Source organism: Oncorhynchus gorbuscha, linkage group LG10 (genome assembly GCF_021184085.1).
Source record: "Oncorhynchus gorbuscha isolate QuinsamMale2020 ecotype Even-year linkage group LG10, OgorEven_v1.0, whole genome shotgun sequence".
In the NCBI taxonomy this organism is placed as follows: Eukaryota; Metazoa; Chordata; class Actinopteri; order Salmoniformes; family Salmonidae; genus Oncorhynchus; species Oncorhynchus gorbuscha.
This window is the reverse complement of record NC_060182.1, coordinates 34796213-34812031: the sequence shown is the minus strand read 5'-3', so window position 1 is coordinate 34812031 and position 15819 is coordinate 34796213. Positions and strand designations below refer to the sequence as shown.

At 41.8% G+C, this 15819-nt stretch overlaps 2 protein-coding genes across 2 annotated transcripts; both read right to left on the bottom strand.

The window, feature by feature from the left end:
* Positions 1 to 2002: 2002 nt before the first annotated feature.
* Positions 2003 to 3886, bottom strand: tcf15 (transcription factor 15). The gene is made up of 2 exons (XM_046364366.1): positions 3218 to 3886; positions 2003 to 2365 (listed from the first exon to the last, which is right to left on the bottom strand). The coding sequence occupies exons 1-2, from the start codon at positions 3797 to 3799 to the stop codon at positions 2300 to 2302; spliced, it is 648 nt and encodes a 215-aa protein (XP_046220322.1). The 5' UTR covers positions 3800 to 3886; the 3' UTR covers positions 2003 to 2299.
* Positions 3887 to 13988: 10102 nt separating this feature from the next.
* On the bottom strand, positions 13989 to 15343 carry srxn1 (sulfiredoxin 1 homolog (S. cerevisiae)). Its single transcript, XM_046364365.1, has 2 exons — positions 14986 to 15343; positions 13989 to 14535 (listed from the first exon to the last, which is right to left on the bottom strand). Exons 1-2 carry the CDS (start codon positions 15304 to 15306, stop codon positions 14326 to 14328), a joined length of 531 nt encoding a protein of 176 aa, XP_046220321.1. The 5' UTR covers positions 15307 to 15343; the 3' UTR covers positions 13989 to 14325.
* Positions 15344 to 15819: the final 476 nt, after the last annotated feature.

Here is a 15819-nt window from a genome sequence, read left to right as displayed (position 1 = left end):
TCAGTGTGGATGATGGATCACCACCTCAAGCTGAACTTCGGCAAGACGGAGCTGCTCTTCCTCCCAGGGAAGGACTGCCCGTTCCATGATCTCGCCATCACGGTTGACAACTCCATTGTGTCCTCCTCCCAGAGCGCTAAGAACCTTGGCGTGATCCTGGACAACACCCTGTCGTTCTCAACTAACATCAAGGCGGTGGCCCGTTCCTGTAGGTTCATGCTCTACAACATCCGCAGAGTACGACCCTGCCTCACACAGGAAGCGGTGCAGGTCCTAATCCAGGCACTTGTCATCTCCCGTCTGGATTACTGCAACTCGCTGTTGGCTGGGCTCCCTGCCTGTGCCATTAAACCCCTACAACTCATCCAGAACGCCGCAGCCCGTCTGGTGTTCAACCTTCCCAAGTTCTCTCACGTCACCCCGCTCCTCCGCTCTCTCCACTGGCTTCCAGTTGAAGCTCGCATCCGCTACAAGACCATGGTGCTTGCCTACGGAGCTGTGAGGGGAACGGCACCTCAGTACCTCCAGGCTCTGATCAGGCCCTACACCCAAATAAGGGCACTGCGTTCATCCACCTCTGGCCTGCTCGCTTCCCTACCACTGAGGAAGTACAGTTCCCGCTCAGCCCAGTCAAAACTGTTCGCTGCTCTGGCTCCCCAATGGTGGAACAAACTCCCTCACGACGCCAGGACAGCGGAGTCAATCACCACCTTCCGGAGACACCTGAAACCCCACCTCTTTAAGGAATACCTAGGATAGGATAAAGTAATCCTTCTCACCCCCCCCCCTTAAAATATTTAGATGCACTATTGTAAAGTGGCTGTTCCACTGGATGTCATAAGGTGAATGCACCAATTTGTAAGTCGCTCTGGATAAGAGCGTCTGCTAAATGACTTAAATGTAAATGTAATTATCAAAATCCAGAAAAGAGCTATTCAATTCTACAACCACCTAAAAGGAAGTGATTCCCAAACCTTCCATAACAATTCCCAAACCTTTATTCTTTTGGAACTTTTGTGAGTGTAATGTTTACTGTTCATTTGTTATTGTTTATTTTACTTTTGTTTATTATCTATTTCACTTGCTTCGGCAATGTAACAGTATGTTTCCAATGCCAATAAAGCCCCTTAAATTGAAATTGAAGAGAGAGAGAGAGAGAGAGAGAGAGAGAGAGAGAGAGAGAGAGAGAGAGAGAGAGAGAGAGAGAGAGAGAGAGAGAGAGAGAGAGAGAGAGAGAGAGAGAGAGAGAGAGAGAGAGAGAGAGAGAGAGAAACTTTAAATTGAACTCCTGATTGTTTCACTGAAACTGAAATAGATTTGAGTCTAATCAAGGATATCTAGATAAGTGCTTAATGTAGAGGGTTCCTTTCTCCTTATCATTCCTGTGTAACTGTTAAGACCAAATAAACCTGCCATTAGAGGTATTCATTGACAAGCCTCTTGGACATGCCACCCAGCAGACGATGGCGCCCAGCTTAATTCTCTTGAGGATGTTAAACCTTATTTTGTACTCTTAAACTGTTGGACTCATTTTCCCAGGGTTTTGTTTTGAATGCAGTAAATGTCATGTTCTTGGACCATACAGTACACACACATAAATGCTTGTACCATCTCCAAAGCTTTTATAGTTTTACATTGCATTAACAAAAACATTTACAATCAATACCCAACCCGAAATGCTTTAATTTGAAATGCTGTTTTAGTCAATGTAACATTTCTCATGTTTTTATAACCTTGTACTCTAACTGACCGCCTGCCATCTGCTCTGGCACAGGGGTTGCCATGAGGAAATCCTTAGCAACATAAAGAATAAATATGGAAAAGTCCTCAAATCTCAGTCTCAACGTTTTCCTGTTTTTCTGTGCCCTGGCATGAACTAGACAAGGAATCAAGTGAATAGGTCTGTCATGTGTCTTTAAATGAATCTTAACTGCAACAACAGAGGAGGAATATACACATGTGTTCAAAGGAAAGAAAACTACTAGGAGAAATTTAATTCAGATAAAACTATTATTTTATTTCAAAATGTAATACATGTACAACACAAATATAACACAAATATACACATCTATAATTTCTCTATCTATAAATGCACTGCATTTGTTAAAGGCTTCATTCACATTGGACATTGGTTTGTTCCGTGCCTCTCACGCCATTCTCTCAAGCATAAATAGTCTCTTGTTATATAATGTTCTCCAGCATGATGAGAATGGTTCTGTTATGGCCTGCTTTTAGTGTTCCCTGAGTTTGTGGATAAGGAGTTCTGGTTCTGGTTCTTGCTGTTGTGTTTCACGGCCTTCTATCTGCGGTTCACCCTCAGAGAATCAACGCCTCGCATCTTCAGACAGTCTTTGCTATCCTTTATCTGGGGAAAAAAAGCACATTTTTGGGGACAATTAATAAGTGAACAATTTCCAAATGGCACTGCATATCACCACAACCAACAACAACAACCAAACATAAACAACAGTATACAGTATATGGTAATAATGATGACGATGATGACAATGATAATTATGATGGCGATGCTGCTATAGTATTAGCGCCACTGATTTAAGGTTACTTAAAGTGTATTACATAAATGTAATACTATTCTGTTATAAATGTGTATTGAATATTGCATTAGGCATAAATTCAAATCGATTAAAAAACTTGTGCAAACAATGTATGTTTTCTTTTTACAAAATAATAGGCTATCCTATATATTTTAAATATTTTGTTCTTCAAAATGATAATACATGAAACAATGGCAGTGGAAGAAAGAGGCGTGAGGGAACACCGATGAACAAATTCAATATCCTTGAATGAATTCAAACACATTGTGAAAGAAAAGTTAAAGAAATAGTTCAATCACATTTATCAAATTTAGGGGTCGCGTTGACCCCTCAGTATGGGCATAATGACGCCTCGTGCGAGGATGAGGGAAATATTGTTTTACGTGAGAAGATGGGGGAAATATTGTTTTACGCGCGGAGATTTCGATACAGAATAGAACAAATAATAATTTGGAAATGTCAATCAGTGTCAAATGTACGTCTTCCAAAAACAAATAATTCCCTATTACTTCCCAACAACGTGATAGGCAGGGCCTGTCTATAATTGGATTGCTATTTGCCTGACGTTCAGCCATGTTTTCAAGCTATTGTTTTCTTCACTGATATAAACCTTTTCCACTTGAATTGTGGACAATAATATTTAATAAAACGCATTGAATTACCCATTTTCTTTGGTTGCTCAAACAGAAGGTGCAGATGGTGCGAGGCTGCTTTCCTCTGCTCTCTCCTTGCGCGTAAACCGCGCCAAGACAAGGTTGTCCATCTCCATTCCCGTCACGGAGCAGCAGGGTGTTGGCGAGGTGGGAGATGTAGCTTGATGCTAGGCGAAGCGTCTCAATCTTGGAGAGCTTTCTGTCCACTGGCTCAGTGGGTATTAGAGTCCGAAGTGCAGTAAATGCAGTGTTGACACTTTGGGTTCGGTCGCGCTCCCTGGCATTGGCTGCGTTCCGCTGTTTCACAATGACAACACTGCTGCCTCCCGACTTTAGAGAAATCCTCCGCCGTTTGTCCGCGGCTGCGCAGCATCCATAGCTCTGATCCGAGCTACCATCGCTCTCGCTGCGGTTCTCCTCGTCCTCGGACATCATACTCAGGTCCGGGTAGCTGATCAGATGAGTCGCAATTGGCCGCAGCATGGCAAAGGTCATCATCGAAATGTTTTGGGTCTGGGTCTCTAAAACGATGGCCCCCCAAAAAATTAAGAGGAGCAAACAAATCCCTAAACGAATGAATCTTCTATGCATGCATCTTGGTGACCTAATGTAGACTTGGCCTATGTCTAAAATAGGCCTATTGGTAGTTCCAAAACGAGTTAGAAATGTCTAGTTTTCCTCAGCCACGTGTTTTTTCAAAGTCTTGAGCATCTCATAGTCAGTGTACCGGCCCACATAGCTCTTATAGTTGGATGGGAGGAGTTGTTCAGTGCATGGAATGTTCAGCCTCCAATCGAGATGTAGGCCCTATAACCAGCCTATTGCAGACTACTACAGTAAATACGATCTATTTTTCATCATCTATTTTTCAATTGTCTGTATTGTCTATTTAATTGGATTTAATTGGATTTTAAAGTGTTTAATAATAATATAATTAATAGGCCTGTAATGATAGTAATACCATTTATTATTGTCAATAATAAGTAGCCTGGCAATTCATATTTTAATACAATAAGGCTGTTATAGTCATGCATGGTAAATGTATTATTATTATGCATATCACAGTTTAAAAGTAACATTTCGAAAACTTTTGGTAACCCTTTACATTAAGGTACAATTTAAAGGTGGCTGTAAACGGTTTATATGTTGTTGACAGTAAAAAAAAAGTATATGTATCTGATAGATCACTAATGAACCCTTATAGGCCTAATTCATTGTTTCAAATAAGGACAATAAAGATGGCACTGACTGAGAAGGTCAACATCTTATGAGTTCCAACCTTTCCATATAGTGACTTTTATCTTGTTTATCTTCACTTTTGTTTTGTACAGAAAGTTCATATGATTATCACATTTGACCGCAAAGCACTTCTGGACATCAGATCGCCAAGTTTCACCTCAATTTCGAATTCAAATACGTCTTCAACTCCAAATCAGCTGTTCCACTGTTCATACTGGATCCTATTATTTGTTCCATGGGCTACCAAAACGCTGCAGGTGTAGACGCCGGAGATGAGGTGGAGTCCTAGTGAAATCTAGGCAAAGAGAAAACTGAACGGCGCTCCTCTCCGTTCTATTGGCAAATGTTCAGTCACTCGAGAATAAGAGCTTCGTTCTAGTCTCCTATCAGAGAGACTTGAAAAGCAGCAATTTTATATGTCTTACTGAAACGTGGCTGGATGATGACGCTATGCACGTAGTACTCAGTGGATTCTCCATGCAGCCGCAGGATCATACGCCGGCTTCGGGGTAGTCAAAAAGAGGTGGAGTGTGTTTTTTCATAAATAACAACTGGTGTTTTGCTTCAAGTGTGAAGGAAATCTCAAGCTTTTGCTCACCTGATGTAGAATACCTCATGGTAAGCTGCAGACCGTTTTATCTACCAAGAGAGTTCGCATTCGTAATTATCACAGCTGTCTACATCGTTCCACAAGTCAATACCACTCTGACACTCAACAAACTGTATGGGGCCATAAAAAACAAGAAACCATTCACCGAAAGGCAGCGTTTCCGGTGGGTTAAGACTTTAACACGGGGAGACTTAACACGGGGAGACTTAACACGGGAAGACTTAACACGGGAAGACTTAACACGGGGAGACTTAACACGGGAAGACTTAACACGGGAAGACTTAACACGGGAAGACTTAACACGGGAAGACTTAACACGGGGAGACTTAACACGGGGAGACTTAACACGGGGAAACTTAACACGGGGAGACTTAACACGGGGAGACTTAACACGGGGAGACTTAACACGGGGAGACTTAACACGGGAAGACTTAACACGGGGAGACTTAACACGGGGAGACTTAACACGGGAAGACTTAACACAGGAAGACTTAACACAGGAAGACTTAACACGGGAAGACTTAAAACCGTCCTACCTCACTTTTACCAACACGTCTCCTGCGCCACTAGGACTTCTAAAACTTTAGACCACTTTAATTCTACCCACAGAAACGCAAACAAGGCCCTCCCTCATCCTCCCTTTGGCAAATCTGACCTTGACTCCATTCTTCTGTTTCCTGTTTACCAACAAAAGTTCAAACATTAAGTACCTGTGATGTGGTCAATACAGAAGTGGTCGGAAGAAGCAGAAGCAAGGCTACAAGACTGCTTTGCTAGTTCAGACTGTGATATGTTCTGGGATTCATCCGATAGCATTGAGGAGTTTACCATAACAGTCACAGGCTTCATCAATACGTGCATAGACAATGTTTTCCCCACAGTGACTATAAGAGCGTATCCAAATCAAAAACCATGGATTACAGACAATATCCGCACTGGGCTAAAGGCTAGAGTTACTGCTTACAATGAACGAGAGACAGACATGGATACATACAAGAAAGCCCGCTACGACCTCTGACGAGACATCAAACATGCAAAAGGACAATATAGGAGGAAGACTGAATCCTATTACACCGGCTCTGACGCTCATCGTATGTGGCAGGGCTTGCAGACGATAACGGGGTAAACAAAGGGAAACCCAGCCATGAGTTGTCCAGCGATGCAGAACTCCCAAACGAGCTAAATGCCTTTTATGCTCTCTTCGGGGAATATAACACTGTGCCTTGCATGAAAGCCCATGTTTTTATGGATGACTGTGTGATCTCGCTCTCCCTGGCCGATGTGAGCAAAACGTTTAAACAGGTTAACAATCACAAGGCCACCGGGTCAGACAGAATACCAGGGCACGTTCTCAAAGCATGCGCAGAAAAGCTGGAAGGTGTCTTCAAAGACATTATCAATTTGTCCTTGTCCCAGTCTGTAATCCCAACATGTTTCAACCTGACCACCATTGTCCATGTTCCCAAGAGCGCCAAGGTAACCTGCTTAGATTACTATCGCCCTGTCGCACTTGCATCTAAAATACTATGAAGTGGGCATAGAAAGGTTGGTCATAACACACATAAACACCATCATCCCAGACACCCTAGACCCACTCTAATTTGCAGACCGTCCCAACACTGCCCTCTCTCAACTGGATAAGAGGGGTAATAACTATGTAAAAATGCTCATAGACAATAGCTCAGTGTTCAACACCACAGTTCCCTCCAAGCTCATCACCAAGCTAGGGACCCTGGGACTGAACCCCGCCCTCTGCAACTGGACCCTGGACTTCCTAACAGGCAGGTCCAAGGTGGCGAGGGTAGGCAACAACACCACCGTGCTGACCCTCAATAAGGGGGCCCCTCAGGGGTGTATGCTTAGTCCCCTCCTGTCCTCCCTGTTCACCCATGACTGTGGCCACGCACGACTCCAACACCATCATCAAGTTTGCTGACGACATGACGGTGGTATGCCTGATCACCTACGGCGATGAGTCAGTCTACATGGAGGAGATCAGAGACTTAGCAATGTGTTGCCAGGACAACAAACTCTCCCTCAACTTCAGTAAGACTACAGAGTAGATGATAGATTATAGAAGAAAGAGGGGAGAGCATGTCCCCATCCACATTCACGGGGCTGTTGTGGAGTGGGTCGAGAGATTCAAGTTCCTTGGCGTGCACATCACTAAAGACTTAACATGGTCCACACACACCCGCACAGTTATGAAGAGGGCACGGCAGGACCTTTTCCCCCTCAGGAGGCTGAAAATATTTGGTTTGGGCCCTCGGATCCTCAAAATGTTCTACAGTTTTGGATGGGCTATCAATATAGCCAGTCACTACAAAGATACAGGCATCCTTCCTAAGTCAGTTGCTGGAAAGAAAGGAAACCGGAGAGAAAGGAAACCACTCAGGGAATTCAACATGAGTCCAATGGTGACTTTAAAACACTTGAAGTTTAATCGCTGTGCTGATCAACAACATTGTAGTTACTCCACAATAGTAACCTAAATGACAGAGTAAAAAGAAGGAAGCCTGTATAGAATAAAAAATATTCCAAAACATGCTTCCTGTTTGCAATAAGACACTAAAGTAAAACTGCAAAAAATGTATCAAAGAAATTAACTTCATGTCCTGAATACAAAGTGTTATGTTTGGGGAAAATCTAACACAACACTGAGTACCACTCTTCATATTTTCAAGCATGGTGGCGGCTACATTATGTTATGGGTATGCAGCTAAGCACAGCTAAGCATAAGAAAAATCCTAGAGGAAAATCTGGTTCAGTCTGCTTTCCAACAGATACTGGGAGATAAATGATCCTTCAGCAGGACAACCTAAAACACAAGGACAAATATACACTGGAGTTGGTTTCCAAGCGAACATTGAATGTTCCTGAGTGGTCTAGTTACAGTTTTGACTTAAATCGGCTTGAAAATCTACGGCAAGACTTGAAAATGGCTGTCTAAGCAATGATCAACAACCAACTTGACAGAGCTTGAAGAATTCATAAAATAATAAATTACAAATGTTGTAGACTCCTGGTGTGCAGAGCTCTTAGAGACTTACCCAGAAAGACTCACGTCTGTACACGATGCCAAAGGTGATTCTAACATTCAGGGTTGTGAATACTTATGTAAATGGGACATTTCGGTATTTTATTTCGAATAGATTTGCTAACATTTCTAAAAACCTGATTTCACTTTGTCATTATGGGGTATTGTGTGTAGATGGTTAAGAGATTCCTCTTGTGTTACTATTTTATTGTAATTTGTATTATTATTTTTAAACTGCCTGGTTGGGAAAGGCTCGTAAGCAAGCATTTCACGGTAAAGTCTACACTAGTTGTATTCAGCGCATGGAACAAATTACATTTGATTTGATTCATTGTGTGACCTTTCACTTCAGAGCTTCCCAAAATGTGCAGCACTTAACCCATTATTTAGCTATCATCAAAACGATAATCACACAATTTAATCTAGGCTATTTATATTTATTGAATACTTACTTTTCTCCATTGATTATTTTGAGCTGAGATAGTTAAGAGAGGTTTACACATTTTTGAAGAGAGAAGAGAGAGGGAACGTGGTCCTGCATCACTGGCATGTTTGTCTGAAGTTTATGGTCCTGTTATCCACTGAGGTTTGTTTTCTCACTGTCACAAACAGCTCCTGTAGGCCCAGTGGAAGAAGCTGTAGTCAGTGAGGTGGAGAGGTCTGTCTTATGTCGAAGAGAACCCCCGCCCAAACCCTTCAAATTTGAGCCTCAAAATTTGCTAACATTGCCGACACAATATAAATAATCTGTCACGAACTAAAAATTTATTTAAAAAAACATGTAAACAGTTAATAAAACATTATTCATAAAAATAGGTATAGTCTGTATCAAGGACAAAATTATATTCTTTCTTGGTGAACTTAAAAAAAGTGATTTCTTTCCTAAACCCCATCTCCCTCAGTAGCTAACATACCCTCACCCCATGCTGAGAGGGTTTTCTTGGGCGGTGGGAGAAAGTGAAGTGTTGAGTAAATAAACGTTGAGCAGATGTCCGACTGACTGACCAGGGGTGAACCAGGGACACCCGTCCACTTTCTGGGGCCAGCTTTGACAAAACAAAGTGAGGACTGAGGCAAATGGGTGCGAGCCTAGAAACCCTGACTTTAAAACAGCCACAAGTCACCAGGGCAGCTTTCACAAACATGTCCCCACCACCTCCTGCCTGCCAACCGACACATCAAACCACTGCTATGTGCCTCAGCTGCATCAACAATGCTAACCCAGCAGACATTCAAACCCACTATAAAGACTGAGACCATTTTAAGCATTATTTTAAGGACAGGGCATGACAAGTACAATGACACGAAATACGTTCTTACTTTCCTATGACCTCATCAAGCCAAGTGGCACAGAATGCCTCTACAAAGTCCCTCCATTGACCCAAAATAAGTTTGTAAAAAAATATATAATATGCTGTATACCATTCTGTAAATACACTTTTCTTCCAAAAGAGAATTGAAGCAGGGAATTGTACAGGGAGCACTAATCAATAGAGTAATTTATTATCCATGGAAATAATCCGTGGTAATTGACAAAAATAGTGAGGTGTTTGAAATATGCCTTAATTGTCAGCATGTGGGTTGGTTAAGAGATGCTTATGAACAACACTCATTTTTCACAGGATTACTCAAGGCTCTTAATGTCCATCCGGAGGAAGTGTTCCCATTTATCCATGGTGGTGAGGTGACAGCTCATTGGTTTCACCACCTGCAGAGGCCCCTGTTATTCAGCCGGGGAATAACATGGGAACTGAGAAGCAGCGCAGTCAGAGAGGAGGTAACCTCAAACTGTCAAAAATATATATTTCAGAGAGCATCCCTCACTAAGTCTCACTGAACTCTATAAAAATGGTCAGGCGTAGGAACCAACTAAAGATGGACAAAAAGCCCATTCATGTGTAGTGTAGGATCTCAACATTTTGTTGTTTTTGGAGATAAAGCAATACTATGGAGTGGGCATAGAAATTTAAGTATTGACTACAGAAGAGACCAACTACTTACTATATGTTTTAAGATAGAGATGTGACTTATTTTAATCTGTAAATACCCTACAACCACAGTTCAAAATCAGTTGACATTTGTAGTTTAAAATCAGTCTAATGTTCTAGCCAAGGCAGAATTATACATGAGTTTGCAATGCGGTCAAGAAGGCGTTGGAAACACTGGTCTGGCATGAATTACACGCCTGTGGTGGCCAGCAGTCGGAAGGAATTCCTGATAGGGAGCCCTGGAGAGGCATAACCCCTCAGCCGAACAAACAGGGCTACATCCAAATGGCACCCTATTCCCTATATAGTACACTCGTTTTGACCACAGCCCTATGGGCCCTGGTCAAAAGGAGTGCACTATAGGCCTATAGGAAATAGGGTGCCATTTAGGACACAGTTCAGGCCTCAAAAGGACTTGGACGTAATCCCTCCCTAAGTGGAACAAATGGGTGAGCTGGTTTACCGTCCGGAGGTCACTGCTCACCTGTTTTATTGAGACTCACTCTGCAAGGCAATAAGGATCAAGAAGAACAATTAAAGACTCCTGTTTGGAGTTGGGTACAGGGAGGAAAGGAGAAATTACACGGTTCTTAGAGGAACCTTTTTTATTTCACAACTGGAATGGATCATGTTGCAGACCCACCAGTGATCAAGAAGTTAACATAGAACACATGAACCACTGCATTACTAGAGATTACTAATTCAAAATGTATTGTTGGCTATTTAGAAGCAACAACAGAAAGAGCAAGAATGAGAAAGAATGGGACCACACTGTCTCTAAATAAACACTTTCCACCTGATCCCCATATCGTTTATAAAACCTCAAAGATACAGCATCTAGCACCCATGGAATGAACCCCCTAAAGTAACAGGTGCAATCTCTAAAGGCCATGGACGTTAAGAAAATAAATTCTGAACAAGGATTTTGCGTGTCAAGAACCCTGTGAGGATATGGTTACTTCCAGGCAGTGAGGGAGCAACAGGAAATCGTCTCACACGCGACGATTCCTTGGAGCAATTTAGCCCTTTAGGTCTATTCAGCAAAAGCTGCCCCCAGTCTCCCTTCACTTCCTCCACTCCACGGCTGCAGAGGGAGGCGAAGAGGCAGGTCTGAGCTTGCAAAGACTAGAGATATGGATGGATGGAGATCCTTGGTGTTTTGTTTTTTTCTAGCGAGTTTTTCCTAGCCACCGTGCTTCTACACCTGCATTGCTTGCTGTTTGGGGTTTTAGGCTGGGTTTCTGTAAAGCACTTTGAGATATCAGCTGATGTACGAAGGGCTATATAAATAAATTTGATTTGATTTAGATGGTACTTTTTGGAGAAATGTTCTCTGGTCTGATAAAACCGAAGAACACCATCCCAAACGTGAAGCACGGGGGTGGCAGCATCATGTTGTGGGGGTGCTTTGCTGCAGGACTGGTGCACTTCACAAAATAAATGGCATCATGAGTAAGTAAAATTAGGTGGATATATTGAAGCAACATCTCAAGACATCAATCAGGAAGTTAAAGCTTGGTCGCAAATGGGTCTTCCAAATGGACAATGACCCCAAGCATACTTACAGAGTTGTGGCAAAATGGCTAAAGGACAACAAAGTCAAGGTATGGGAGTGGCCATCACAAAGCCCTGACCTCAATCCTATTGAAAATGTGTGGGCAGAACTGAAAAAGCGTGTGCGAGCAAGGAGGACTACAAAACTGACTCAGTTACACCAGCTCTGTCAGGAGGAATGGGCCAAAATTCATCCAAATTATTGTGGGAAGCTTATGAAAGGCTACCTGAAACATTTGACCCAAGTTAAACAATTTAAAGGCAATGCTACCAAATACCAATTGAGTCTATGTAAACTTCTGACCCACTGGGAATGTGATGAAAGAAATAAAAGTTTAAATAAATTATTCTCTCTACTATTATTCTGACATTTCACATTCTTAAAATAAAGTGGTGATCCTAACTGGCCAAAGACAGGTAATTTTTAATGGGATTAAATGTCAGGAATTGTGAAAACCTGAGTTTAAATGTATTTGGCACACTTCCGACTTCAACTGTACATAAACCTGCATACCAAAGTGATGCACTTCTTTGTGCTTGAAGAGACTATACTGAACTTTCTCTGGAGATATACAGAACGATTACCCCTACATGGACATAAATAACATTCAGAAATGACCCCATTAGACAGAAATATGTCAAGACATATTTAGAAATCAAAGAGCAAAAGAAAAATGGGGCCTTGTGAAGGTTTTCTTCCTTATGAATTCACCTTCGGCCACACATCCCGAGAAAGCTAAAAATACTCCTCATCCCTCGCCCACTATGGCAAACACAACCTAGAGGAGGTTACGAGGTTAAGAAAAGGCGTCCTTTTTACAAACTTTGGTTGGCTGGGTAAGACCAATGGCCAGCCACGGAGAGGAAGGGGGCATGCATACCTCAAAATAGCATCCTGTAGTGTAGAGCGAGTTAATCCTGTTTTTAAAAAAACTATTTTTTCAGTATGTCTGAAGCTTGTAGGCACTGTTCTTATGGAATCTGACCCTTGACCTCTTCTCGTCATCCTGTCCATGAGCTCATATCACGGACTGATGGAGATGCAGGGCCATATTCTGACTTTAGATTTGTGTGGTTAACTCAAGTTTTTGTTCAAATCTTCCATTGACTTCAATAAATTATTTAAGTCTTGTTGTTGACTTTACACTGTCTTTAATTGCATCATAATCATTTAACTTAACATTTACATTGCAGATAGAAACACCAGCCAGTATAGAATACAAGCAAGTTTACAACTTCAAATTAAGTTAATCTCCTCATGAATCTTTTTTTTATTCTATACATGATATATAATATATGATATACAATATCTAAATAATATATACAATATGTATATAAATAATATATACAATATATATATATGTATATAAATAATATATACAATATGATATACAGGCTCTGATCAGGCCCTACACCCAAATAAGGGCACTGCGTTCATCCACCTCTGGCCTGCTCGCCTCCCTACCACTGAGGAAGTACAGTTCCTGCTCAGCCCAGTCAAAACTGTTCGCTGCTCTGGCTCCCAATGGTGGAACAAACTCCCTCACAACGCCAGGACAGCGGAGTCAATCACCACCTTCCGGAGACACCTGAAACCCCACCTCTTTAAGGAATACCTAGGATAGGATAAAGTAATCCTTCTCACCCCCCCCTCCCCCCCTTAAAATATTTAGATGCACTATTGTAAAGTGGCTGTTCCACTGGATGTCATAAGGTGAATGCACCAATTTGTAAGTCGCTCTGGATAAGAGCGTCTGCTAAATGACTTAAATGTAATGTAAATATATAATTGGGGCCATTTGTATGTGGAAATATAATGTTCCAGCTTTCGGCGTCTAAAGTGATACATGAGGGAAATTAATTTAATGGCATGATATAAAACACTCACATCTCCACCTGCTGGCCAGTACTTACAAACAATTATGACTGAAACCCCTGATCTGCATACACTGAGTGTACAAAACATTAGGAACACCTCCCTAATATTGACTCCCCTTTTCCACTCAGAACAGCCTTAATTCGTCAGGGCATGGGCTCTAAAAGGTGTCAAAAGCATTCCACAGGGATGTTGGCCCATATTAACGCCAATGCTTCCCACAGTTGTGTCAAGTTAGCTGGATGTCCTTTGGGTGGTGGACCATTCTTGATACACACAGGAAACTGTTGAGCGTGAAAAAAACAGCAGCATTGCAGTTCTTGACACACTCAAATTGGTGCACCAGGCATCTACTACCACTTAAATATTTTGTCTTGCCCATTCACGCTCTAAATGGCACACATACACAACCCATGTCTCAAGGCTTAAAAATACTTCTTTAATCTGTCTCCTCCTCTTCATCTGCACTGATTGAAGTGGATTTAACAAGTGACATCAATAAGGGATCATAGCTTTCACCTGGTCAGTCTATGTCATGGAAAGAGCAGGTGTTCCTAATGTTTTGTACACTCCGTGTAGAGTATACCCACATCTACAGTCCTCATACTGACTATGACTCAAAAACAGTCCTCAGTTAATTAAACTTTTTTTAAAACCTTTATTTCACTAGGAACAAATTCTTATTTTCAACTGCCTTGTTCAGGGGGCAGACCAGCAGACTTGTACCTTGTCAGCTCAGGGATTTGAACTTGCAACCTTTTGGTTACTAGTACAACACTCTATCCGCTAGGCTACCCTACCGCCCCAACTTCTTCAATGTAGGTCTGGGGTTGAAGAGCCCAAGTAAGTGCGTAGGTCTGCAACATTTGATTTGAAGATCTTTGCTGGAATGGTGTTCATTTTCAACCGTTTGTATGCCTCAAACCGGTGACAGCCTCCAAAGGAGTAGTAGTAATTCCCTCCTTCCCTGCCCTTGATCCAGAGTATATCAATAGGAGGAACAATGCTGATGTCTGTAGATTCCTAGAAGGAAAAATAATAAGTGAGGATATATTGTCGCACATTCTTACCTGCAATAAGACCAACCACACAGACAACCGGTAAAGTAAGTTAAAATACCATTTTATTCAGCACTCTTGCTTGTCTGGTGAAAATGTCCAAACAAATTAATGGCATTAATAATCTCAGACTGTGAACCAGAGGTATCAATCTGATTGTCAGGCAATCTGCAGAGCTGCCTCCAGAACAAGATTCATGATGAAAAACGCTAACCTGCTTTTGATACATTAAATATGGAAAAAAATGTAATTCCCCCTAGAGGTTTTAAGGCTTACAAATACAGTAGCCTAGTCTGTCAGATGTTTCCCAATCAACAAGAGAATCTTCACACTTTTCTTGCTGCAATCTGTTTTAACATCAGCACTTATCTGAACTCTATGGTTTGATCTTGGCAGAACTAGGACACATTTTTACCTGGATTGTACCCATAAGGCTCTGAACTTTGGACTCATCTAGTAGAGGAGGGATTGGTCGTATGATAACTGCCATCGGCACGTTATGAACTTCCTCGACGTTGTCCGAGTGAATAGACCTATTTTCAATGTTCTTCTCACTGTCCATTCTATTACGAGAGATGTTCAACTGTCTGATAGGTAAACATGTGTGGTTTCCACTGCACCCACTCCTTAACAATCGAAATGTGTCATTTAGTTTGAGCCGTACGGTTTTGTAAACGAGGAAGTAGTGTAAATTCATGCGTAGTGGCGCATGCAGCTTTCCATTCGCCAGCACCATTGTCGTAACCCAGGATATATCACCGTTTTCAATGGAAACAGATTAGTCACAGTGAACATAACAAAAAAGGAGGGGCGGAGTCAAGCACGAGCTAGCGATATTCTATTGGCGCGTTCTAAGCATATTTTCATGTTTCCGTTAGGTAACGCCTACTCTGTGAAGTGTTCGTGTTCAATAACTAAATTCGCCCTGGCAAAGGTTAAAATCTACACAACTTAGTCCACTCTGTTTGTAACAGATTGTAGTTTTGGGACAGAAAAGTGTATTGAGATTCAACGTTTCATTGATGAGAAAATTAACATTAATGTCGGGCACTGGGCTTCCTCTCATCACCATATTTGGTAGTGAGTGGAAACGCCAACCGGATGCTTCACACTTATACATCTGGTGAAATATCTGGATCATTGTTCTAGCTGTGTCGCCAGTTTGTAGCACAATGAGACAGATATTTTACATGCTGTGTAACTGTGAATCATCCAGTTGGCGTTTCCACTCATTACCAAATATAGTGAT

Coding starts and splice junctions, on each gene's coding strand:
- tcf15 (XM_046364366.1), bottom strand. CDS start 3,799: ATGCATAGAAGATTCATTCGTTTAGGGATTTGTTTGCTCCTCTTAATT. Junction 2,366..3,217: donor TGAGCAACCAAAGAAAATGG/GTAATTCAATGC, acceptor TTTTTTCCCCAG/ATAAAGGATAGCAAAGACTG.
- srxn1 (XM_046364365.1), bottom strand. CDS start 15,306: ATGGTGCTGGCGAATGGAAAGCTGCATGCGCCACTACGCATGAATTTA. Junction 14,536..14,985: donor GCCTTATGGGTACAATCCAG/GTAAAAATGTGT, acceptor TTTTCCTTCTAG/GAATCTACAGACATCAGCAT.